Source organism: Anabrus simplex, chromosome 2 (assembly GCF_040414725.1).
Source record: "Anabrus simplex isolate iqAnaSimp1 chromosome 2, ASM4041472v1, whole genome shotgun sequence".
NCBI lineage: Eukaryota > Metazoa > Arthropoda > Insecta > Orthoptera > Tettigoniidae > Anabrus > Anabrus simplex.
In genome coordinates this window covers 55,540,890-55,568,779 of record NC_090266.1, presented here as the reverse complement: position 1 = coordinate 55,568,779, position 27,890 = coordinate 55,540,890, and the positions used below count along the sequence as shown (strand labels likewise).

Sequence of the window (27,890 nt, the reverse complement as noted above, 5' to 3'; positions counted from 1 at the left end):
GAACTATCGACCGGATTATGGGTCTCGACCTCATTGGAAAACATACGGCTGAGTCCATCAGCAACAACATTTTCGGTACCTCTGATATGCCTGACATCGAATTGGAAGGCAGAAATACGGATGGCCCAACGGGCTATACGACCATTACGACGCGGCCTACCTAAGACCCAGCTTAAGGCTTGATTATCTGTCTCCAGGTCGAATTTGACATGTTCCAGATAGAGACGGAACTTCTCTAGGGCAAATAAGACTGCCAACCCTTCGAGCTCATAGATAGAATACTTGGCTTCTTGAGCCGATAGAGTCCTAGATGCATAGGCGATAGGTCGCCCCCCTAGTTCAGTCTCTTGAAGAAGGACTGCAGCTACTGCTGACGACGACGCGTCGGTTTGGACGATGAATTTCTTCGAGAAATCAGGCATAGCAAGTACAGGGGCATTACAGAGAGCTAATTTAAGATCTTCAAAAGCGGCTTGTTGAGAAGGTCCCCACTTGAATTTGATGCCTTTCCTACGAAGAAGGTTTAAGGGCGCCGCTCTATTAGCGAAGTTAGGAATAAACTTCCTGAAGAAATTGACCATACCAATGAACCTGGCGATACCTTTAACGTCCTTGGGAGGTTTAAAATCACGGATGGCCTGTGTTCTAGAATGATCGATGGCAACACCATCAGGTGACACAATATGCCCTAGGAATGACATAGAGGGCTTAGCAAAGGCAACCTTGGACAACTTGACAGTTAACCCAGCCTTACGAAGGCGATTGAGAACTTCTCGCAGATGATCTAGATGTTCTTCAAAGGTCTCCGAAAATACGACGACATCATCCAAGTAGTGATACAAGTACTCAAATTTGATGTCGGAGAAGACCCTATCTAGCAGCCTAGTGAGTACAGCTGCTCCCGTGGGGAGCCCAAAAGGCACGCGGTTGTATTCGTATAAATTCCAGTCCGTGGCAAACGCTGTAAGATGTTTAGACTCTTCCGCAAGGGGAATTTGATTGTAGGCCTGATTCAGGTCCAGGATAGTAAAGAACTTGGCCTTACGAAACCATGAAAAACAAGAATGAAGGTCAGGAAGGGGCACAGATTGTAACACCACCTTCCGATTGAGAGCCCTATAATCAATGACAGGCCTGAAGCCCCCTTGGGGTTTCGGGACTAGAAAAATAGGCGAAGAATACGCCGACTTAGAGGGCCTAATAATACCATCCTTCAACATCTGATCGATGATTTCTTTCAGAGCCTTCATCTTAGGTGGAGATAGCCTATAAGGTGGAAAACGGACAGGAATCGAATCCGTGACCTCAATTTTGTATTCAATAAGGTCAGTAACACCAAGAGTATCAGAGAACACCTCTGGAAACGACTGACACAACTTACGAATACTATCAGCCTGCTCCTCAGGTAGATGTCTAAGGTCTAACAACATCTCATCCTGGGTAGGCGAAATAGATGAACATGATGCAGAATTACATTTTAACAAGGGGATTTTACAATTGGAAGCAAATTTGAATGTGCACGATTTACTCTGAAGATCGAGCACAAGACCAGTGTGAGAAATGAAGTCCGCTCCCAATATGATGGGGCAAGACAAATGCTTAGCCACAAACAGTTTGATTTTCCATGTAAATTTAAAAATACGAATTTTGACCTGTACAGAACCTAGAATTTCTAATGGAGATGAATTAGCCGAAACATATTGAACAGTAGATGAGCCATAGTCAGGTAGTTTACAAACAGATTTCAATTTTGAATACCATTGGTCCAAAATAATTGAACAAACACTGCCTGAATCTAATAGAGCAGTTATAGGCTCGTTATTTAACTCAATCTTAAGAAAAGGAACAGGTGCGGGGGAACCTGCCGCAATCCTAAGACACTCTTTGGGGCATTCAAAAGATGGATTTGCAGATTGAACGTTCTCTGAATTTTCGACCAGTTTACCAGGGGCTGAGCCTCGGGAAGGGGGATAAGTCGACTCAGCCGAAGCCACTAGTCATTTTTTATTATTGGCATTGGTGGAATTTGCACCAGAAGTTGAGCAGGAGGGGGTGCTATTTGAGTTTGGGCAATTCTTGGTGATATGTGAGAAAGCCCCACATTTAAAACAGCCTTGTGATGAACCAGCTCCATTATTTGCCCTACTAGACTTGATCAGTGGACACTTATTGCGAAGATGGTCAGGCGACCCGCAAGCATAACATTTACGGGGTGTGACTGGTCGGCGAGGTGGAGGCCGAAGATTACTAAAAGAGGGAGGGGGTTCTTTCGCGACACGCAAAGAATCGGCGTATCTAACTCCTTCCGCTGAGACGGCCAATGCTTCAAGTTCAGAGAAAGTTTGCGGGCACGCCGCGAAACACAAATATGACCTATAGGATGGTGAAATTCCTTCTACAATAGCCTGTACAATCTGATCTTCAGGAAAATGAAGAGCAAACACCCTAGTATAAAACTTAATGTCTTGTATGAAATCAGCCAGATTTTCATCCAATCTCTGTACTCGATAATAGTACTTCTGAATCAGAGATGACCTCGCGCGGGCGGGAATAAAATTTGCAAGCAAGTGTGCATGAAAATCTTCAATAGATGACTGTTCAGCTATGGCTCTTACTATTTTGTCAGAGAGAATACCAATTGCATAAGGATAGATGATTTGCAAAATTTGACATGGAGAAAGAGAAAAAACAAGGGCATGATCCTGAAATTCAACTAAAAACCTTAAGAAAGAAATAACTTCACTGGTGGTGTTGACGGAAAACTTCGAGATACCTCTGAGCAACATTGCCAATGGATGAGGCAAACTGCTGAACCCAGGTGACATAGTCGGTAAAGGTTTAAGTGGCAAAGAAGTTAATTCAGAAGGTACATTATTCAATGAGTTACGGCGTTCAGACTCGTTGTCCAATGGGGCAGAGATAGTTTGAGCAGCAACGGTTATCCTATTGACTTCTCCCTTAGGAGGCTCTTCCTCGCTACCTGCATTCATCGTGGTGGGTTGATCGATTTTGGGAGGAACTTCCCCAGTTAACAATTGGGTAACCTTACTGGATAATTCAGAAATATTTTCAAGCAACATACTAGCTTCCTTCCTCTGAACGTCATTCAACTTCAGAGACAACAGATCGTTAACTCTATTTGAAAAATGATATAGCCTGGCTTGCACACGCTTAATTTGATTAGGAGAAGGATCATTTTCGTCAAAAAAACTAACTACAGATGCTAGCCCAGTAGTATTCTCGGCGATCGTGGAAAGAGAGTCGTCAATTTCTTTCTCTCCCAAAGTGGGGATGGAAATGGGCAAATCAAGGGACTCTCTAAGCTTGTTTGTGTCTACTGCAACCGTGCCTCCAGATTGCACATTTCTGATAGTTAACTCATAGATCAACTCCTCCTTGCACAAATAGTTAAGATGGAGAACATCGCGAGGGCCGGGCATGATGACAGAACAATTTTGAAAAAATCAAAAAAATTCCAGCAACTGAGAAAATTGTTAGAGTTCGAATCAAAACAATGTTTAGCCGTCAAAAGGGGCTAAATTGAGACCCATTCAACCACGCTCTGCTACCACTTGTTACGGAGATTTCCGTGGTAGTTAGAGGTGAAAGAAGGTGCGGGTGTGAACGGGTCTCAAGCTACGAAATTAGAGTTCCTGTAAAATTTAACAAGGTTATATTTTCTTTATAAAATCAAAAAAATAACAAGCATGGCAGGTACAGAGTAGCAAGGCCACAATTCGAGAATGTACAATTACAGAGTTACCGGATGGGCTCCGAGAGCCAAACCCACAATACTTGAACAATTAGCCCAATTTTACAATATACAGGAATTCAACAAAGGGGCAGAAGACCCCAATCATGCCCAGGAGCACTTGCTCCAAAATTACACAGTAAAGCCTGCTCGAGGCACACAGAAATCAAATTTCAAAAGAGCAATACGCTCTCAATGTTCTGGCCTATAAAAGACCACACCAAATTTGACTTTCAAGCTATCCTCTAAGGGCATAAACACAGGGGTAAGATACCCAACCTACTGAGGCCTATTAAATGAGAAAAGATTAATTACATTGACTCTAAACTACCAATTTGAGAGGAGGCGAACTGCACTCCTAATGCATTTGTTTAAAACCCTAACCTGGCTCTAGGCCACTAATGCAAGGGCTAATCCCATACTACAGAGGTGACTTTAGAAAAGAACAATTTACATTACATTAAGGAAGAATCGGTTGTGAGAAATAAGTTCACCTCAACACAATATGAGTGGGAGCTCGAGAGGGTTAAGCACTCTCTATCCCAATATGTAGCTTAAAGGATAGAATAAATACAAGGTATCTTTACATTTTAGGGAAAGTTACATGGTGGAAACGCTTCGGACCCGCCCCGAGAGCTAAACTGCTGAGCTAGCAAGAAAAGAAGTTATTATACGGCCATTACCTTATTGTTGAACTGCTGCCCGAAGAAAGGGGCGCTTCCCACCCCCTGCTAAGTACTTTACACCCTGGAAGATGGAACAGAAGTGGCCCAGAGACCCCAAAATCAGCAGTTTATATACTCTCGCGGAAAGTTCGAGGCGTTTCAGGGAAGAAAACACCCGCCCACAATCACTTTATTGGCTAGGGTACAGCAACATATCCCCTTTGGAGAAGATACACCTGATTGGTTAGAAATTAATTTTAAAAATTCGGGATTGGCTAAATACAAAACAAGGGGAAAGAAAGGGGTATACAGCCAACTTAAACAATAACAGAAAGAAATTTAACAAGAAACAAACTTTTGAAATAAAAATTTCTCCAAAAAACAGTTCTTTCACTTCGCACTAGGGTGCACTATTGTTGATCTTCAGTAGTGTCCTCTAGAAGAGAAAGTTCACACTTCTGACAATAGGGAAACAAAAATGCGTCAAAAACGACCCAGTTCAGAAACTACAACATTTCCACAGTAGTGACATCTTCTGAGAAACTTGAAAATTAATACCGTAGATAAAGTTCAGACTTCCTCCAGCAGAGGAGTTTCAATTGGCGCAAATTTTAAATAAGCGGCGTGGAGGTGTACCGCCCGGTACAATTATTATTATTATTATTATTATTATTATTATTATTATTATTATTATTATTATTATTATTATTATTATTATTATTATTATTGTAAACATTTCAAAGTATATCATATTTGACACCTAGGACAGAAAGGAATAACCTTCTTGTAAAATTACATCTTCGTTCATCAAACGGTTTTGGAGGGATGAATCATTTCATTTCCAGAGCTAACTTTATTTAACCCCTTAGGGGTAGAATCCTCTTTTACACCTAGGATTTAAAAATACATATTGCCGTTTGGAATTTTGTCTTTGTACGTTACATGGTTTTGGAGGAATGACTATTTTCGTTTTTGGATCTTAATCCCCACTTAACACCCTTAGGGATTAATCTATTTTCTCGCCAGGCAAATGCTGGGGCTGTACCTTAATGAAGGCCATAGTCATATCCTTTCTGATCAAGTTGAAAATATTTAAGAATACATTCAAATTTTATATTTAAGGATCTGTCTGTTCAATATATGTTGTTACCGTAAACTAGTACATGTTTATCCCCTAGGGGACATCTTCAGCTAGATTAATATACAAATATACACCAGATACAAAAAATGAGATTGATAAAAATGGTGAAACACAAGCTAAGAATCACGAGATAAAAACATATTTGAAACTGGATCGTAAATTGTGAAGGTTAAAATAGAAGTTCATAGTCCTCTTGTAGTTGAACTATGTTAGTTTTTCATTAAAAATAATCAGTATTGGTGGATCCATAAAATTCTTAATGGGAGTTGGAGTCTGTTTATTACATTAAGGTATTATGTATAATGTGATGTGATATTTGCATAAGTAGTGAAAATAACAATATTTTTGATTAAATTTCTTCTGTGTTTAACATGTTGAATGCCCATACAAACAGTTTCTTAAATTATTGTTGGGAAAACACTCCATAGAAATTTTAATGTTGTACCAGGAAAATTAAGGATATGAGCATAAGAATCCTGCTAAGGGGTGTACGGTCCCTACAGAGCAGGTACAGAGAGAGGTAGATGCAGAGCAAAATAATGGATAGATTTTAAAACTTAATTTATTCAGCTTGAGAATTTGATGTATAAGTTCCCTATTATTTCTGGCTCGTAGCATAAAATCAAATTAAAATATTTTCTAAACAAGTTAATTTCACCTGGCTAATTGAAATAAAATCAATTTTTATGATTGTCTATCTTTCAATATGAAACAATTATCTTTCATTGAAAATCAGTAAGTTCTTACATACATACATTACATTACAGACATTATCATTATAGACTGTTATGCCTTTCAGCGTTCAGTCTGCAAGCCTCTGAGAATTTACTAAACGTCGCCACAATCCTCGATTTGCAATTAGTGTTGTGGCCACATTTAGTTCTATACCTCTTATTTTCAAATCGTTAGAAACCGAGTCTAACCATCGTCGTCTTGGTCTCCCTCTACTTCTCTTACCCTCCATAACAGAGTCCATTATTCTCTTAGGTAACCTATCCTCCTCCATTCGCCTCACATGACACCACCACCGAAGCTGGTTTATGCGTACAGCTTCATCCATCAAGTTCATTCCTAAATTAGCCTTTATCTCCTCATTCCGAGTACCCTCCTGCCATTGTTCCCACCTATTTGTACCAACAATCATTCTTGCTACTTTCATGTCTGTTACTTCTAACTTATGAATAAGATATCCTGAGTCCACCCAGCTTTCGCTCCCGTAAAGCAAAGTTGGTCTGAAAACAGACCGATGTAAAGATAGTTTCGTCTGGAAGCTGACTTCCTTCTTACAGAATACTGCTGATCGCAACTGTGAGCTTACTGCATTAGCTTTACTACACCTTGATTCAATCTCACTTAGTATATTACCATCCTGGGAGAACACACAACCTAAATACTTGAAATTATCGACCTGTTCTAGCTTTGTATCATCAATCTAACATTCAATTCCGTTGAATTTCTTACCTACTGACATCAGTTTAGTCTTTAAGAGGCTAATTTTCATACCATACTCATTGCATCTATTTTCAAGTTCCAAGATATTAGACTGTAGGCTTTCGGCACAGTCTGCCATTAAGACCAAGTCGTCAGCATAGGCCAAACTGCTTACTACATTTGCACCTAACTGAATCCCTCCCTGCCATTTTATACCTTTCAACAGATGATCCATGTAAACTACGAACAGCAAAGGTGAAAGATTACAGCCTTGTCTAACTCCTATAAGTACTCTGAACCAAGAACTCATTCTACCATCAATTCTCACTGAAGCCCAATTGTCAACATAAATGCCTTTGATTGATTTTAATAATCTACCTTTAATTCCATAGTCCCCCAGTATGGCGAACATCTTTTCCCTCGGTACCCTGTCATATGCTTTCTCTAGATCTACGAAACATAAACACAACTGCCCATTCCTCTCGTAGCATTTTTCAATTACCAGGCGCATACTGAAAATCTGATCCCTACAGCCTCTCTGTGGTCTGAAACCATGCTGGTTTTCATCCAACTTCCTCTCAACGACTGATCGCACCCTCCCTTCCAAGATGCCAGTGAATACTTTGCCTGGTATACTAATCAATGAGATACCTCGATAGTTGTTGCAATCCTTCCTGTTTCCTTGCTTATAGATAGGTGCAATTACTGCTTTTGTCCAATCTGAAGGTACCTTACCAACACTCCACGCTAATTTTACTACTCTATGAAGCCATTTCATCCCAGCCTTCCCACTATACTTCACCATTTCAGGTCTAATTTCATCTATTCCTGCTGTCTTATGACAATGGAGTTTATTTACTATCCTTTCCACTTCCTCAAGCATAATTTCACCAACATCATTTTCCTCCTCCCCATGAGCTTGGCTGATTGCAACACCACCATGATGATTTCCTTTTACATTGAGAAGATGTTCAAAATATTCCCTCCACCTCTCCAGTGATTCCATGGGGTCTATTATGAGTTCACCTGAATTACTCAAAACACTGTTCATTTCCTTTTTCCCTCCCTTCCTAAGATTTTTTATTACTGTCCAGAAAGGTTTCCCTGCTGCTTGACCTAGCCTTTCCAGGTTATTACCAAAATCTTCCCACGACTTCTTTTTGGATTCAACAACTATTTGTTTCGCTCTGTTTCTTTCATCTACGTACCAATCCCTGTCTGCCTCGGCCCTTGTTTGGAGCCATTTCTGATAAGCCTTCTTTTTACGTTTACAGGCTGCTCTCACTTCATCATTCCACCAAGATGTTCGCCTTTTCCCATCTTTACACACAGTGCTTCCTAGGCATTCCCTTGCTGTTTCTACTACAGCATCCCTGTATGCCACCCATTCTCTTTCTATATCCTGAACCTGCTTACTGTCTACTGTTCGAAACTTCTCACTAATCATATCCATGTACTTCTGTCTAATTTCCTCGCCCTGGAGATTTTCTACCCTTATTCGTTTGCAGACAGATTTCACTTTCTCTACCCTAGGCCTAGAGATACTTAGTTCACTACAGATCAGATAGTGGTCTGTATCATCGAAAAATCCCCGAAAAACTCTTACATTCCTAACAGATTTCCTGAATTCAAAGTCTGTTAAGATATAGTCTATTATGGATCTGGTACCCCTAGCCTCCCATGTGTAGCGGTGAATAGCCTTATGCTTGAAGAATGTATTTGTAACAGCTAAACCTATACTAGCACAGAAGTCGAGCAAACACTTCCCATTCCCATTAGCTTCCATATCTTCCCCACATTTACCAATCACCCTTTCGTATCCTTCAGTTCTATTCCCAACTCTCGCATTGAAATCGCCCATTAGCACTAGTCTATCCTTGCTGTTGACCCTGACCACGATGTCACTCAATGCTTCATAAAACTTGTCAACTTCATCCTCATCTGCACCCTCACATGGTGAATACACGGACACAATTCTCGTCCTAATTCCTCCCTCTGACAAATCTACCCACATCATTCGCTCATTTACGTGCCTAACAGAAACTATGTTGCGTGCAATGGTATTCCTCATAAAGAGCCCTACCCCAGACTCTGCCCTTCCCTTTCTAACACCTGTCAAGTACACTTTATAATCTCCTGTCTCTTCCTCATTATCTCCCCTTATCCAAATATCACTTACTCCTAGCACATCCAGATGCATCCTCTTTGCTGACTCAGCCAGTTCTACCTTCTTTCTTCCATAAGCCCCATTAATATTGATAGCTCCCCATCGAATTCCATTTCGTTCGCCAAGTTGTTTCCAAGGAGTCCCTCGCCTGTCAAATGGGAGTGGGACTCCATTACTCCCATAGGTCCGAGGCTTGCTTAAAGTGTTCTGAGCTTGGTAAATTCATGAAGCAGGATGCTACCCTACTTGCACATAGTCCAAGTGAGGATAGTCCTGACTGCCTGAGCACAAGGAGAGCCACGACTCAGAATATGTCCGAGATGCCCACTCCCATTCCATAGCAACTGGTATCCCGACTCTCAGGACCACTTACTAGGCCACTGAGCCATTACCCATGGTTCACGAACTAGGACATGACTACAGTAACCCACAAACATGAACCATCAGTAAGTTCTTTCCTGATAAATTTCATAAAGTTCTTAAAGTACAGTATTTGTTGAAATGACAAAAAATGAAATTCAAATTAACATCTTTTCATTTGAAAAATGAACTTCCCTAGAGTCTTTTTAATATTTGAACACTTCAAAATATCGTAAATTTTATTTTCTTCTAAAGTTCTGTGCTATAGTCTATTTTTATAATTGTCATTCAACACTTATAAAATGTAATGTGAATTCCAGTGAGCGAAATAGTTCATTGAATTATGAATGAAATCACTGATTCTTAAGTTCAACCTGTAATAAAGTTAGTCTGTTTAAATCTCAAGTTTGTTTAGAGAGGCACTCATATCACCTGAATTGTCTGGATATCAGGACTGGAAATGTAGAGAAATGCAGTTCAACGAAGAGCATATGAAGTCCTTAGCAGTTGGTGTTGTGATGCCATCCCCATGGTACCACATTGGATTCCCACGTAGTAACCACATTCCAAATCCAGCGTCGAACCACATTCCATTTCTCGTGTAGTAACCAAGTTTAATTTCCATCAAGTCACCATGTTCCAACTCACACATAGTTGAAATTATAGCAGGTGTATATGACAAAATAGGCACTCTGTCAGGGTTTCAACATGTCACTTATAAACTTTATAAACACGAGAAAGTTCAACTGACAAGATTAACTTGTGAGTGTCCTATGTTTGTAAATTGTGAAATTGGCACTGTATTTAACTAGGCACATTTCCTCTAATGTTTAATCACTGGTGGAAAATTGTTGTTGCTCATTAGATTGGATTCACTGTTCATGTTGAAGCACAGTTATAACATATTTACACACGAAAATCAAAGTCTTATTCGCCATAACCAGGGAACGGATTTATATGTACTAATAATTATTGAAATATGTACATATATATTTAGTTATTTTTATTGAAATATGGAATTATATATGGACTTAAAATACACATGTAACATTAATTTATATTTAATATCAAAGTTCAAAGCCACGAACCTACTATGCTGGCGTAGCAGGGGGAGAGGTGATACTCCCACGTGGCGCATCCCAGGTGACGGTTAGGGGGGTCCTAACCGGCTTGCCAGCGGACCAGACACACAACCCCCTGTGGGTGGGGATGCAGACGAAGAATTCAGCCGCGGTATCTCCTGCCTGTCGTAAGTGGCGACTAAAAGGGGCGACCAAGGGATGATTACATTAGAATCATGAAACTCCTTGTGATTAATACCACCACATGGGGAACACCATGGGTCACTTTGCCTTGCGCGTAATACCACTATGTTAGGTACCAAATAGGTTTTTGATTAATAGCAAATGAAAGCACGACGGCTTTTACAGTACCTGTGATTAGTAGCACTATATGAGCGACGCCATGGGATGACGGAACCCATGCTTCTGGCTTGCCTATGATTAGTACCCACTATATGAGGAACATCATGGGATAGTAGGAGTCCCTTTGGTTAGTACACTTACGTGATGAACATCATAGGTTTGCGTTGCCTGTCAATGGAGCCGCAATGTGCGAAATGCAGTAGGTCTGTAATACAAGTGCGAATTTCATTACCTGTGAGTAGTACCATAATGTGTGGAATACCGCCAGTCTACGCTACTCTTGATTAGTACCGCAACATGACAAATAACATGGTTCTACTTTTCTAGCGATAAGTACCATTATGAGGGGCCGATGACTTGGATTTGGACTCCTTTCGACTACAGGCATCATCGATTCAGTATCGTGCTATAGAAGCATTCCCTTGGTCAGTAATACTATTGTTTCACGCCAGCTTCTATGCATGTGAAGCACTGTGGGTCGGTTCCACTGATCGTTTTTAACTCATATCCATCCATTCATTCTTTGTCCTCACGCTTTGAATTGTGTTCAGTGGAGGATTTTGGGTTTTTAATTTTTCATTTCATTTCGTCTCATGTCGTACCATTAGGGGCCGATGACCTAGATGTTAGGCCCCTTTAAACAACAAGCATCATCATCATCATCATCATCATCATCATCATCATCATCATCATCATCATCATCATCATCATCAAAGTTCAAAGAAGCTAAACAAAGTAGATCTACATGAAACATAATGTTTGCACTTCTCATTTTCATATATTTGAAGAACACACAATCTTTTATTCTCTGTTACCAAAACAATGGATAACAAAATGTTCTTTTAAGTGCTTGAAAGTGAATCTTCTATTATCTCTAAGAACCGATTTATATTGACTGAAACTGCGTTCAACCTCGAAAGAGATAATGGGGGCATAATTCAACTTCACAATATCTGCTGGGGTTAAATCCAGTATTAATTTTACACTTAAATCTCTACACAGCATTGCAGCAACCTTTGTCATTTTTTCATATCCAGGGTTCTTTGAAAGTACACTGGCCATCTTTAGGTTTGCTACATCTGCAACTTTACCTGTACCATGATTTAGTTGTTCCACAGTTTTATTCACAATTTCACAACTTTCAGAAAGTGAGAGATGCGAGTTTTGGAGCCTTTTCAGTGTTTTTGTGATGCATGAAAAATTATGCTGATTGTAACATAAGTCATTTCTCACACTTGTATCGCAGACAGCAGTTTTCGCGGCTTTAATTAAGGCTGCATCTTCAGAGTCCATGGCATGCAGAACGTTCTTAATACAGTCTATATATTCAAGATCTCCACCACTTCCGGGCTCAACCTCTCTCTTTCTTCACACTGCTTATCAGCTTATTTTATCAGCCCAGACATGGACAGGCGTGTGATAATGACCTGCACACCAGTAAAAATATTAATTTTTTGATTATAGATTTTTAAGTTATTTCTCCATTATTGACAGGACTGTTAATTTAATATAATTTAATACTTTTTAGCCGAAATATGGACTACTGTATATTGATTTTAATGACGAAGAATATGAAACGTATGTGCTAAACTCCAAAATATGGAAAATGAATACTCCATTTTTCAACTCCACACATGATGATTCGTAAAGATAATGCAAAATATAATTAATTTTAGCTTCCTAAAGAGATAAGTATTTACATATAAATCCATTCCCTGGCCATAACAAAATACTTAATTCGCGGATACTTACAAGTTCCTATGACAACAATGTCATACAATGTCAAATACTGTTCACATGTGATGATTTAGCCTTACTAAAACTTCAACCAATATTTATTACACACGTATTTAAGGTAATATTATGAAATAGATTAGTTTGACAGATTTAATGTCCAATTATTTCACTTGAAAATCATCTTTATATTCACACGCTTATTTCTCATGAATGTTTCAAGTCAGTTTCATTCAATATGAACACAAGTTTAAATCAATTAAATTTGTTTGATTTGCAGTTGAAAATACTAAGTCTGTAATGTGATTATATATCAGAAGTCTTTGACAACACTTTGAAATTATTAAGTTAGTATCATATCACTCGAAAAGTTTCTACGTTCCAACACAAGTTATTGTTTTGTAAGTCTTGTCGAAAACTTTACCATAGAGTTCGTACGATGTGATGTCTTGAGTTCAAACCTCGCGGACCCGTTCACGTGAGGCAGCTTGGCTACACGACGGTAGCGAGTTGAGAATTGAACTGACTGGACCTAGAAGAACCCCATTCTTTTATACCAATCTCTCGAGTTCAGCTTCCTCCCCTTGTGGAAACATCTTCTTTACACCTGAATTACTCTTGAATGAAATTGCAGTATGTTTGCCTTTAAATAATGGGCTATGCGATGGCGTATCTCATTAATTGATATCTCAATGGGTTCCAAAGTTAGTAAAACTTCTTGTAGTATGTTCGACAATATCAAGTGCTCACGTGATAGTTGCATCACACTCCTGCGTGACGTAGCTTGCTTGCTGTATGCATGCCTGAGCCGTTCCGTTGCACTACTTCGCATGCTAGGGTCATCCTGTTGCGCTGACTTCCATTAAATAAAATTATGTTCCAGGTCATACATGGTTTCTGGTACAGTATCAGTTTTGAGGGTGAGTTATTTCTTGATTTGAAGCTTTAAATATTTACACTGTGACAAATACTGAAATAAGTTTGGTGATTATGTTGAAAAATACAGGAGTGATGCCAAAATAAAGCTTGTATTAAAAGTCTCCCTAGTTCCTAAAGTCTTTTCATTGTATCATATTTTTGTATTGAAAACTTCATCTTTGTCTGCTGAAGAAAAACTGAAGATTTCAATCAGAAAATTTAATGAACTTATTAATTGTGCTTTTTTAATGATTTGTTATATAGACTGTTAAGGGTCTCAGTAACAAAGAACAGTTAAAACCATCATTGTCTTCGGTTAATTGGAGTGATGCTAACGTTTGTTTTCTCTTTATTTTCAGGATTTAAGGAGATATTTTGACACATATAATTAACCAGGTGGTAAAATAATGGAAGTATTGTTGAAAGTTATTACGACAAGTTTTGGTTCATGACAGTTAGAAAAACTTTGTCAATAAAATCTATTTGTAATATGGAACATCAGCAGTTTATTAAAACTATTGAATGGGATATGATGGACAAAAAGACATTTTTCCCCTTGAGTATGCTTAGTTCATTCTCTGTCCGATGCTTTCTTTACCCTCTAACTGTGATTAAAACAAGGCTACAAGTGCAGAGGCATGATCAAATGTATAAAGGTATGTACTGTATGTTTAATACTATTCTGTATTTTAAAATTTTAATGTGGATTCTGATATTTGATTTGTTACTAAACTGCTCTTATTGTTTTGAATAGGACTCTGGGATGCATATAAGACTATTTATCGGTATGAAGGGATGCCAGGCCTCTACCGAGGCTTCTGGATCAGCTCATTCCAGATTGTCTCTGGTGTGTTTTATATTTCTACCTATGAAGGTGTTAGATTTCTCCTTTCACGTTATGATGCGGATTCGAGACTGAAAGCTCTTGTTGGTGGAGGTTGTGCATCCATAGTTGGACAGACCATAATTGTGCCAGTTGACGTACTAAGTCAACACCTTATGGTTCTTGGTTATTCCGACGGCAGAAAGGACAGTAGAAAAGTAAGTGATCTTCAACACATACTGAGTGTATGATGTCCAAATGGAAGATGTATGTCCAGTTACTTATTTGTACAAAAAATATTTTATTTAAATCCTTACATTTTCCACAACAAAAGAAGAGCAAGATAATGCAAACATACTTCTCATTTTTTGCGGGTACTTTTAGCCACATATTGTACATTCTGATTTAGACAGAAGTACAGTTGAACAATCAAAAATTTTAAAGACCTGTATCAGGTATCATCCTCTGATGAGATGGCACAACTACAACAAAAACTGATGCAGCTCGCTTATTGTTAAACGACACGTTCTTGGCAAAATGTGACTGTCAGTACACAATGCAACTATCTACATATCAGAGTAACATAAAAGAATACAATAAAATGGACGAGAAACTGCCATAACAATTAAATAAATATGTGAAGTGAGGGACACACCTGTCAAGAGAAACTTGATGTGAAGCACTTCACAACTTGTCAGTGCAGGGGAAAGGTCCTTGGTTATCAATCAGAAGATCTGCTGGTTTGAATACAGGTTTTGGCATTTTTATTTATTTTACTGGACTCCAGTACTTGTGTCACTGCACCATACTAACAGTCTTTGCGTTTCAACTCTATGTGCTTGCAATGAGTGCATAGTTTATTGTCACTGGTGTAAATATGCTACATGGCATGCACAGTTTTACAACATTAGCGTGTTCATGCGAGTGCCAGGTATCTCTGAGAAAGTATACCTGCCTGTCAAGGTAAGAACTAGGATTCAAGTCCCCTACATATTACTTTGTAAAAACTTTTAGAGTGTTCAGTTACCAAATACGTGTGTACTTCTATTCATTGTGAAATCTGGCATTGTCCTTTTAATTATGTTAGTCCTGATATGACTTAATACTTCGTCCAGTATCCATCAGCTTTAACAACTTGTTGGACCTGATGTGGCATTACTCAACAAGCTTCCTAAAGTATTCCTCATCAAAAGCAATTTCCTCCCATATGTCCAACGTGACACCCCACAAAGCATCATGCGAACACGGGGGGGAAGGTGAGGCCAGTGTTTCTTCATACGGTGTTTCCACATTTCCCACTTACATGTTCATTGCGGTTGAAGCCTGTAGCTTGTGGAGCCCAATGAGCAGTTATGTGGAGGCCAGCTCAGAAAACCAGCCCTGAACACGACCACTCGTGTGGATTGGGGAAGTGTCTTGCACGAACTGTATTACCTCATCTGGACAGCAGTCTGTCACACTTGGAACCATAATATTCTACAGAATGTCCAAATATTGGTCTGATGTGAGACTGTTGTCTACCCGATGTAGCACCTTTGCCCCATCAGATGATATTCACCCCCAACACGACACAGGTATGAGGCCACTGCATGAGCACTTGGCTATATATCATTTGTAGTATCGGGCTCCCTGTGGCCTGTGTAAATATGAACTGGCCTGATCACCACCTAACTTAAAGAAGCCTTGTCAGAGAGGATCACACGAACCCATGTATGATTTAACTCCATCTTGGCAGAGGTGCAGTGATCGACCATCTGTTCATCGGAGAAGACTCTTTTGGTGGCAGCTTTTCTGCAGTGGAGTCCAGCTTCTCGTAATAATTTATGGATCTTGTATGGACATCCAGGATAATTGGTCCCCTGCATGAACTCTGCCGAGTTTAAGAATGGGTTCCCCTGTGAAGTTTCAACTAACCTGTTGTTTTCTTCCCTAGAGGAACCCGCTTTAAACCAGTGCCCAGTAGACGTCCAATATCTCCTGTCACCCGCCACTGCTGTGTGCATCTGTGAGCAGCCACACCGAATCGCTGCCTCACGAATTGCCATGTTGGATGGGAGCCAGCACTTGCTCTTTTGATGACTTTGAACAATATGCCGTGTCAGAAAGGAGTGAAGCATTTAGCATCAACGTTAGCTCAGCCTAACCTGGTCAGTTTGTTGCTTGACATCATCATGGTGTATTCATTCGAAAACAAGAAAAATTGTTCACGCCAGGATTCAAACCTTAGCTCTTATGGTTAGCATGAATTTTGTAGCCTACAACTGACTCCCTGCACTATGTGGGAACTTACCATGTGGTTATAATTTCATAGTGCTTGTACTGGATGGGTAACTGTAAAGAGAAAAGAAATGGAGTGGGATTTATAGTGAATCAGAATGTTGAACCAATAGCTGAAGTAAATGAAAGAATTATAAGTATGCACATACATGTAAACAAGGAACTACTGAAGATAGTACTGGTGTATGCTCCACAGACAGGATATAGTGTGGAAGAAAAAGAAGATTTCCTCCTTGAACTGGAAACACATATTGTTGGAGATGGGATCATGATAATGGGAGATGTGAATGCTCATGTGGGAACTGATAGAATGGGATATGAGAATGTTTTGGGCGCACATGGGTATGGCGATAGAAATGAAGATGGAGAGAAACTGTTCGAATTTTTTTTATCAGAAAGAACCTATTAATAAAGAACACATGGTTTATGAAGGGGAATAGCCATAAGATCAGCCAATATAGTTGGGATGGACAATATGGAACACTCACTCATTTTGTAATAACAGACCAAGAATCGGGAAGATACGTCATGAATACGAAAATAATCCCCAGTAAAAATATTGAAGGTGATCATAGATTATTAATTGTGGAATTAAAACAAGGAAAAATTCCTAAAATTTTACTGAAGAAGAAACCAGAGATCTGGATTTGGGAATTGGAGGAGGAGGATAAAAGAATGGCATTCCAATATTGGATAAAAAGGAAGTTGCCTAACACGGAAATACGAAGTGGAGAAGAAGAGTGGGATAATTTAAGACAGACATTTGTGGAAGCAGCAATTGAGCTGTGTGGGAAAACAAACGCAGAGATTAAGGGAAAGGAGACATGGTGATGGACAGACAAAATAAAAAAGAAATAAAACAAAGGAACAAGGTGAAGAAAGAAATGGATAAGGAAAAGCAAAAAATGTATCAGAGGAGTGAGAATAAGATAGAAAGGTTACATGTGGAATACAAAAGATTGAAACTACAAGTAAAGAGGAGTATCAAAGAAGAAAAGGAGAAATGTTGGGGAGAGTTTACCCATGAAATTGAGCAAGATAGTCAAGGAAATCAGAAACGATTATACAGATTAATAAAATGAAAAAGAATAAATCAAGAAAAAGCCAAGGCATTCGAGAGAGAAGATGGATCCATGGTACATGACGAAAAGGGTCTTCAAAAGGTGATGGCAAAGTATTTTGAAAAACTTTATAATGAGGATGACTGCTCGGAGGAAAAAGGAGATAAGAAAATGGAAATAATAGATGGAGATAAAGAAGAGAACCTGATAACATGGTTGGAACTTGAATGAGCAGTGACAGCAGTGACCAAAGGTAAAGCAAGTGGAAAAGACTAATTCAAGGCAGCAGGAAGCATTGGACTACAATGGCTATACCGAACCCTCAATGCCATATGGAAGGATGAAAGAATACCTGAAGATTGGCAACAGGGAAGCATTGAACCATTCTTAAAAGAAGGAAATAGGAAGAAATGTGAAAATTATAGAGGTTTAACCCCATTATCACATGGGCTAAAAATAATGGAGAAAATCATAGACAAAAGACTGAGGGATATAATAGAAATACAGTTAGAGGAAGAACAATATGGCTTTAGACCGAATAGATCAATAATAGACTTGATATTTACAGTGCGAACGATAACGGAAAAACATCTGGAAAGGAGCAAGGAAATCATCTTCGTATTTTTGGATTTGGAAAAAGCTTATTATACAGTTAGGAGAAAACATGTACTGGAATGCCTACTGAAAAGGAATGTACCAAAATCATTAATTAACAAGATAAAAATGTTGTATCCTGAGAGTAAAAGCAGTGTACAAGTGGGGAGTGGTGACTCTGAAACATTTTATACATAAAAAGGTCTCAAGCAAGGAAGTGCACTGTCGCCATTATTGTTTATTTATTTACAGATGATGTGGTGATTTGGGGAAAGGGAGAAAAGGAAGTGCAAAGGAGACTGGACATTTGGAACCTAAATCTGAAGGAGTTTGGAATGGTAATTAGTAAAAAGAAAACTGTAGTCATGCACTGTGGAAAGGAGAAAAATAGAAACCAAGTGAACATAGATGGAGAACAGTTTACATATTATCTGGGCAGCATTATTAATAGAAGTAATGAAATCAACCCTGAAATTAATAACAGACTAAGTAAAGGTACAACATTTTATCATCAAGTCAGAGAGCTTTTATGGGATGATAAAGTACCCAAGAGAATGAAATTGACATTATATAAATAGTATTTCATACCATTTGTAACATACGGACTAGAAACGCTGGTAACTAATAAGAGACAAGAAAGCAGCAACAATGAAATTTTTAAGAACATCATTTAAAAAGACAAGAAGAGATACAATTCAAAATATTAAAATCAGAGAAGAGCTAAATATAGAACCGTTAGTACAGAAGATACAGAGAGGAAGACTGAGAAAGTTCGGATATGTAAAAAGAATGGGAAAGGAACGGGTAGCAAGAAGAGAATTGGGAATAGAAGTTAAGGGAACGAGACCAGTTGGAAGACTGAGAAGAAGGTGGATGGATCAGATCTGGAAGGACACTAGAGAAGCTGGATTGGGTGTGGCGGAAGTAACGGAGCAGGAAAAGTGGAAGGACAGAAAGGAGTGGAAGAGGCTTGTTAACCACACCCGGGCGACTGGAGTGGGACATTGATGATGATGATGATGATGATGATGATGATGATTTATGCAAGTGAATGAGTGTGAGAGACTGACACAATGAATGAGAACTACGGGTCTTGTTGCAAAACGCATCCAGCTGACTGTACAACATCGAACAAAGCTGAAGTGGACTTTCTTATATTTCACGTGTCCAGAGATGTGTCATTTTTTAAACTATTTATCTGTAGATGGATATTATTAGTGAAAAGTTCTAAAGAATAGACAATGAACAGGTTCAGGGTAGAGAAATTGAATGCGTGCCATTCAGGGTATAGAAACAGTAAAAGCCACTCCTTTTCCAAATTAGCTGAGAATGATAAAAGGAACCACAAAGATATGGAAGACTTCCCTTCAGGTTTGTCAGAGAGAAGCAGTGGTATAATGTCGTCTTTGGATCGACCACGATATGGCAACGCACTTCTGCTTACTGAAGGCAGATACCCCCTTTGGTGTCTACTTCTAGTGATTGTCTTACCATGGTACACATCCTTACGGAGTGTGTGGACCTGGCTGATCTGCACCGTAGTCTAAAAATTTCCGAGTACCATCTCCCTCATCCTACGACATGACTAGTAATTAGCAGGTCCCGTCATCCATTTTACGAGGGATAGTAGCCTGTTTTATTGTGTGTGAAAGTGAGCTTTCTAGTTGTTTTTTATTTTATTTTATTGTTAACTACATTTTATTCTATTGACTCTGTTTCAGTTAGTTTTTGTGTATTTTAATGTGTTTTTTAAGTTTTAATTTGAATGATATATATGGTTTCACTTCAAAGTAATGTCCTGCTCCATGGCTAAATGGTCAGTGTGCTGGCCTTTGGTCGCAGGGGACCCGGGTTCGATTCTCGGCAGGGTCGGGAATTTTAACAAATATTGGTTAATTCCGCTGGCACGAGGGATGGGTGTGTGTGTCGTCTTCATCAATGTTTCTTCCTCATCACGACGCGCAGGTCGCCTACGAGCGTTGAATCAAAAGACCTCCCATCTAGCGAAGTGATATTCTCCTCGGACACTCCCGGAACTAAAAGCCATATGCCACTTCAGTTTACTTCAGAGCAATGCCTTATTGTATTTTAATCACTTTTTATATAATGATATAAGAAAATAAGGCATTGCAAATTAGATCCACTGATTATTTTAAATTCATAATAATTTTTTTCATAATTGGTTTTAAATTCTAGTCAGTGGATTTTTTAAACAATTTTCATTATTATTTCATTTTGCTTCACCTTGTGCTATTAGAGGCCGATGACCTAGATGCTAGGCTCTTTTAAACAACTAGCATCATCATCATCTTCAGAAACAACTTGTGTGGAAAGATGGTGGAAAAGCATACATTTTGGTAGAACAGTGAAGTCAAGGCAGTTTGTAAATGTAAAAAGAAGGCATATCAGAAATGTCTACAAACAAGAGGTGATGTGATAGAGAACTGTATTTTGAGGAGAGGATTAGAGTAAACCAAAATGTAGATTGCAAGAAGAAATCATGGGAAGATTTTGATAATAACCTAGAAATGCTAGGGCAGGTGGCAGGGAAACTATTCTGGATTGTAACAGAGTATGTTAGTAAGTGAGGGGAAAGGGAAATGAATAGGATTTTTGGTAAATCAAGTGAAATAGGACAAAAAACTTTCCAGTCTATCAAACACACAAAATTTCAATAAAAATTATAACACTATAAATATTCCTGTAAAACTACACACTATTACACAAAGAATGACATGTTTCATTTTACAAGAACATCCTCAGATTCTATCAAATCACTTAAATCATGCGTAAATACGTACAATATTGTTTACGTTGCATAAACTTGTCAATGATAGAGAGTTAGGTGTTAATATGAACAAGTATTAACAAATGATGATATAATAAGTACTCAACCAACACCGTAAAAATAAAATTCTGTACTTATCTGGATTGTTGAAGCTTAGTCTGTATGGGAGGGGATACTGGAACGTTGTGGATCCTTTCTATTGGATAGGGGAGAGCAGGTCAGTACTTTATCCATATCCATGTTATAATCTAGCATACTGTGCTGTGGAGAGGGGATAGGGAAGTAGGGGCAGGGCGATGTGAGTGTTGTGGAACCTTCCTTCATCTACTGGACGTGGGGGAGAAGGCTCTTAACCTTCTTTCATACTATAATGTAATTATGTATTATGGATAAGTGCAAGTTAATAATTGAATAAAGTGCGGAATTGAAATGAAGGGTATCTATTAGACGTTACTTTTAGGATAGACAATACTAACAAAAATAGCCATTAAGCACTAATTTAAACAGTAATTGTTGACCAGTTGTTATGTAATTAGAGCGAAGAGCAGGGAATTCTTTAAATGTGTATGGTCATTTAGGTTGATTTCATTAGCTTTTTTTTTTGCGACATAAATTTTGAATCCTTCCTTAATATTCAAAGATTTACTTTTATTTTCGATGTGAAATTTTTTTAGGTCTGTGTTAATATCAGTGAAATGGTGTGAACTGTTATATATGTGATCTCCAAAGGCTGAATGACGATTATATCTTATCACGTTTTTGTGTTCTTTGTATCTTGTGTGGAAATTACATTTTGTTTGTCCTATATATGTGGCATTGTAGTTAGGTTCTTGGCACTTGAGTTCATAGACTCCTGACTTGGAGAAAAGGTCTTTTTTTGTTTATTTTGCACTTGCTCATGTGTGTCTGCAGTGTGTTGTTCGTTCCAAAGGCTACTTTTAGACCTTGTTTTTTGAAAATATTAGCTACTACGTATGTGTTCTTGTTAACGTAGTTGAGAACCACGTATTTTTTCCTGTCGTGTGGTGGTTTCCCGGCAACTTTCTTATGCAAAAGTTTATCTACTGTGCCTGGAGGGTGGTAGTTTTCTTCTGTAATTTGTTTAATGATTTGTATCTCTTTGTGCTCATTGGTATGGAAATAGCTCTGTGTATCACTGTATTCAGTATTGCTATTTTGTGCGTGTATGGGTGGTTCGACTCGTCAGTAGTGTGTGATGTCAGAGTGGGCTTTCGGTATACTTTGTAAGACAGTTGTTCATTATCACTACTTGATTGTGATGTCTAAATAGTTGATTTTCTTGTTAATTTCTAGCTCCATTGTGAACTGGATGGACTAGCATAAAGAACTGAGTGTTTAATAACTGGTGTGCATTAGTGATGTCATTATCATATATGCATATTACGTCATCTACGTATCTGCTCCAGTGTACGATTCCTTTAGCATGATGACTGGTTAAGAAGTTTTCGAAGTTATTAAGAAAAATACCTGGCCCATGGCTAACCCTCCTTTTTGACGATAGATTTCGTCATTGAATGTAAAGCAATTTTGTTTTAACGTTGTCCTAAGAAGGCTAATAATTTCTTTGATTTCTTGTAGTGAAGTGTTTTCTTTAAGAAAATTTTCAATAATTTTAATGGCTTCATCTACTGGTATGTTGGCATACATGTTGGTGATGTCAAGGATATCGTACGTGTGTTTGCTCTTATCTTAAGTTTATTTAATTCTTTAATTAGTTCTAGGCGGTTTTCTTATTGATCTAAGGCAGAAGTATTCAGTCAGCAGTATGTAAAGATTGTTGGTTACAAGGATAATGTCCAGATAAAGGAGGGGACTAATGCTAAAAGAGTATTAAAAGTTACATATGATAATAATGACATTTACAATAAGATACAAAAGTTTAAAACTATAAAAGTGGCTGGAATTGATGAGATTTCTGGGGATATACTAAAGACAAAGAGTTGGGATATAGTACCATATCTGAAGTACTTATTTGATTATTGTTTGGTCGAAAGAGCTATACCAAATGAATGGAGAGTTGCTATAGTAGCCCGTATGTATAAAGGAAAGGGTGATCGACATAAAGCTGAAAATTACAGGCCAGTGAGTTTGACATGCGTTGTATGTAAGCTTTGGGAAGGCATTCTTTTTGATTATATTAGACATGTTTGCAAAATTAATAACTGGTTTGATAAAAGGCAGTTCCGTTTTAGGAAAGGTTATTCCACTCAAGCTGAACTTGTAGGATTCCAGCAAGATATAGCAGATTTCTTGGATTCAGAAGGTCAAATGTACTGTATCGCGATTGACCTGTCTAAAGCATTTGATAGGGTGGATCATGGGAGACTACTGACAAAAATGAGTGCAATTGGACTAAACAAAAGAGTGACTTAATGGGTAAGTCACCGATCGCGATGAAACTTGGAAAATACATTGAGATACACGTAAAAATGATGTCGGCATCAATTTTGGGTGCCAACATTCATTAGGGCGTTAACTACGGGGCCTAAAAGTTGTGACTTTTCAAATTCCGCGCGATCAGCGATGAATACCTGCAGGCCAATGCTAAGTTGGCACACTGCGTATCTGGAGACACGCCTCTGCACCTCCTCCCCTCCCCGCTCCAATTGGTTCGCCACCGCACGTTCCCCTTCTCCCCTCGCTTGCCAGCTGCTTAGCTGTTCAGCGGGACCGACTGCTTCTTTTCGTACTGTAATTATTGGAATCCTTTAAATTACGTTCCGTTTCACACATAATGATAATAAATAACCTACATTAATATACCCATATTTTATTCAAATGTTATATTTTCATTCCTGCTAATTCCAGTGAGTTGTCACATTCGTGGGTACAACTCCAGAAACGTGGGATGGGGTACCACGTCCTACCTACGCTTAAATTATTATTTACTTCTAAAACAACTTAAAGCTGTTGATAGTGTCCTTTAGAGTGGACATACATATGGAATTAATTAAATTAAATCACCCACCACTAAATAAATCTCCCACCTTTAAACAACGTTAAATACCTTTTTATGTAAAGAAATTATGTGCCCGGGTAGAGGATCTCAATGAATGTAATGAGATTCGGTACCTCGGGATATCAAAACCTGGTTATAGGTCCAGATCTTCTTTTTATGACTCCTTCCCCCCACCCATTTTGTGTACGCTACCAGTTGTGTCATAACGAAACGTCATCGCGGACGACAACAACAACAATTATAAACTCCGAGTTTGAAACTACTGGTATTTTCCGTATTGCGTACTCTGGTATAATGAAGAGGCCCATAGGTAGAATGTTTTTATTTGTGCTTGTACTGAACGATTTATTTATGTTTAGCAGTGACAGGCACAACACATTTCAATTGCAGCAATGGTTGTCGAATATATATAAATTTAATGGATAGGCAACTTTGATATGAGTATGACATGGAATGTAGTAAAGTTTGACGTATTAAGAAAAGCCTTAAAACATAGAAAAGATGTGCATTTATATATGCAATAGATATACAGTAATCACAGGCAGACCTGTAGTCTTACTGTACCGGTACTTTTGCGTTATAGCTGACGAAGGTCTATGTATTCAACAAGTACCGATATTAAAGTATCACACTACAGTCTTCTGGGTATAATGGCAGTTACATACGCAAAAAGTTAAATGGGTATTGTAGGAACTGGTACAACAAAAAACAATTACAAGGCAACACAATAAATGACTCCGTAACAATTACATCGGGCAAACTCCCCGTCAATAACTGATAGTAAACAAAAACAATCTTTGGTCTATTCGAAACATTCAAAAATAGTGAAAAGAAAACCGAAACAAATCACAATTAACAACAGGCACCGTACTTTTTTTTTTTTTGCTAATTGCTTTACGTCGCACGGACACAGATAGGTCTTATGGCGACGATGGGATAGGAAAGGCCTAGGAGTTGGAAGGAAGCGGCCGTGGCCTTAATTAAGGTACAACTCCAGCATTTGCCTGGTGTGAAAATGGGAAACCACGGAAAACCATCTTCAGGGCTGCGGACAGTGTGATTCGAACCCACTATCCCCCGGATGCAAGCTCACAGCCGCGCGCCTCTAACCGCAAGGACAACTCGCCCAGTGCAAACGTTTTCATAAACATTTCAGAAAACGTAAACTGACTAATACAACGTGGAAATTACAAAGGAGAGATGTGAGGTAGGCTGATAGAGTACGCAAAGTGTAGCACCGGTTCTCTTCGACAGCTCAGCGGCCGGCAAGCGCAGGGAGAAGGCGAACATGCGATGGCGAATCAATTGGCGCCGGAAGGGGAGGAGCTGCAGAGGCGTGTCTCCAGATACGCAGTGTGCCAGCTTAGCATTGGCCAGCAGGTATTCACCGCTGATTGCGCGGAATTTGAAATGTCACAACTTTTAGGCCCCGTAGTTAACGCCCTAATGAATGTTGGCACCCAAAATTGATGCCGACATCATTTTTACGTGTACCTCAATGTGTTTTCCAAGTTTCATTGCGATCGGCGATTTACCCATTGCCGATGTTTCCTTGTCAGAGAATTAGAGTAGGCAAAGCTTTATCTGACCGTGTAATAATTAAGAGGGGAATTCCTCAAGGCAGTATTATTGGACCTTTATGTTTTCTTATATATATAAATGATATGAGTAAACAAGTGGAATCAGAGGTAAGGTTTTTTGCAGATGATGTTATTATGTATAGAGTAATATATAAGTTACAAGATTGTGAGCGGCTGCAGGGTTACCTCGATAGTGTTGTGAGATTGATAGCAGGCAATGGTATGTTGATAAACGGGGTTAAAAGTCAGGTTGTGAGTTTCACAAATAGGAAAAGTCCTCTCAGTTTTAATTACTACGTTGGTGGGGTAAAAGTTCCTTTTGAGGATCATTGCAAGTATCTAGGTGTTAATATAAGGAAAGATCTTCATTGGGGTAATCACATAAATGGGATTGTTAATAAAGGGTACAGGTCTCTGCACATGGTTATGAGGGTGTTTAGGAGTTGTAGTAAGGATGTAAAGGAGAGGGCATATAAATCTCTGGTAAGACCCCAACTAGAGTATGGTTCCATTGTATGGGACCCTCACCAGGATTACCTGATTCCAGAACTGGAAAAAATCCAAAGGAAAGCAGCTTGATTTGTTCTGGGTGATTTCCGACAAAAGAGTAGCGTTACAAAAATATTGCAAAGTTTGGGCTGGGAAGACTTGGCAGAAAGGAGATGAGCTGCTCGACTAAGTGGTAGGTATTACATGTACTAAATATCATTTTTGATCTGTATTGATGGTATTTGATTAGAATAATAACAGTAAGTTATTTATTAAATTGACCAAATTGGTTTTTATTCTAATTTAATAAGTGGTAGGTTCCGAGCTGTCAGCGGAGAGATGGCATGGAATGACATTAGTAGACGAATAAGTTTGAGTGGCATTTATAAAAGTAGGAAAGATGACAATATGAAGATAAAGTTGGAATTCAAGAGGACAAACTGGGGCAAATATTTATTTATAGGAAGAGGAGTTAGGGATTGGAATAACTTACCAAGGGAGATGTTCAATAAATTTCCAGTTTCTTTGAAATCATTTAGGAAAAGGCTAGGAAAACAACAGATAGGGAATCTGCCACCTGGACGACTGCCCTAAATGCAGATCAGTATTGATTGATTGATTGATTGATTGATTGATTGATTGATTGATTGATTGATTGATTGATCATGGTATTGTAAGCTGCTTTCTTATGTATGTCTGGGTGCACAGAAGTTTGTTGGATGGTATTGACGATGTGTTGCGTTTCCTGTTTATATTAAAGGATAAAGTGTTGTTGCAGTTGCACATAATGGTTAAGTCCAGGTAATTGAGGGCTTTATTGTTCTCTGACTCTATGGTGAATTTTATATTGGGTCAATGGAGTTGAGAAATTCAAGTACTGTGTTGCTGTTAGTAACACGGGAGTCTAAAATAACAAATCTACAAAGCTAGTCCAGTGTTGAATGCCGTTAATCATGCCAACGATGTGAGAATTTTCTAAATGATCGATGTAAATATCCACAAGGATCCCTGAAGCTGGTGTCCCCATGGGAAGACCTATCTGTTGGTAAATGACATTACTGAAAGTTGTAAGATGTTCCTGTCTCGGTTACTTACTTGAAAACATACTAATCTGCATTTAAATTGAAAAATATGAAATTCTGTATTCATTAAATAAAATACACAATCGTCGAACCCTGTACTCACACTTACTTCTTACCTGCTTACTTACACATACGTTATTTGAAGGGCGCCAGACTACCACTCAATGCAGCAATAATAGAATGAGAATCCTGACTATCTCTAGGGTGTGGGGTAATAAGCTTACTTTTGACAACATACCATATAAGTTCTGGGAAAAGGAGAATGGCGTTCGGTTTCCCCGTTAAATTTGAGGTTATCTAATTCTGTCATTGAAATAATACTATGAATTCATTTGATAGAACAAAATATATTCTTTAAATAATATATAAAAAATAGTGAGTCTTGTTGCGATAAAACAGATGAGAATATGAAATTATGACATTGCAACTGAAAGAAACTAGGTATGAATTTGAATTATTCTTGACCGGACATTTAACAATTTATACAGAATATATCCCTCACTGTTTCACTTGACTGTACCTTCAACACTTTGAGTATAATTACGACGTATTCCTTAAATCTGGTGTTTACTGTAGATGTGTCACTCCTAATTTGGTGATGTATCCATGTGACTGCTTCTTCTCC

General features: G+C 38.6%; 1 protein-coding gene across 3 annotated transcripts in view; it reads left to right on the top strand.

Annotated features, from left to right (window-relative positions):
* The window catches only part of LOC136863874 (solute carrier family 25 member 44), a 396,581-nt gene that overhangs the window by 154,349 nt on the left and 214,342 nt on the right, over positions 1-27,890 (top strand). For all 3 annotated transcript variants that reach the window (XM_067140237.2, XM_067140238.2, XM_067140239.2), the window contains 2 exons: positions 13,951-14,247; positions 14,346-14,632. In XM_067140237.2, the coding sequence (XP_066996338.2) occupies positions 14,040-14,247; positions 14,346-14,632 (495 nt within the window). In that variant the 5' untranslated portion in view covers positions 13,951-14,039. The remainder of the gene's footprint in view (positions 1-13,950; positions 14,248-14,345; positions 14,633-27,890) is intronic.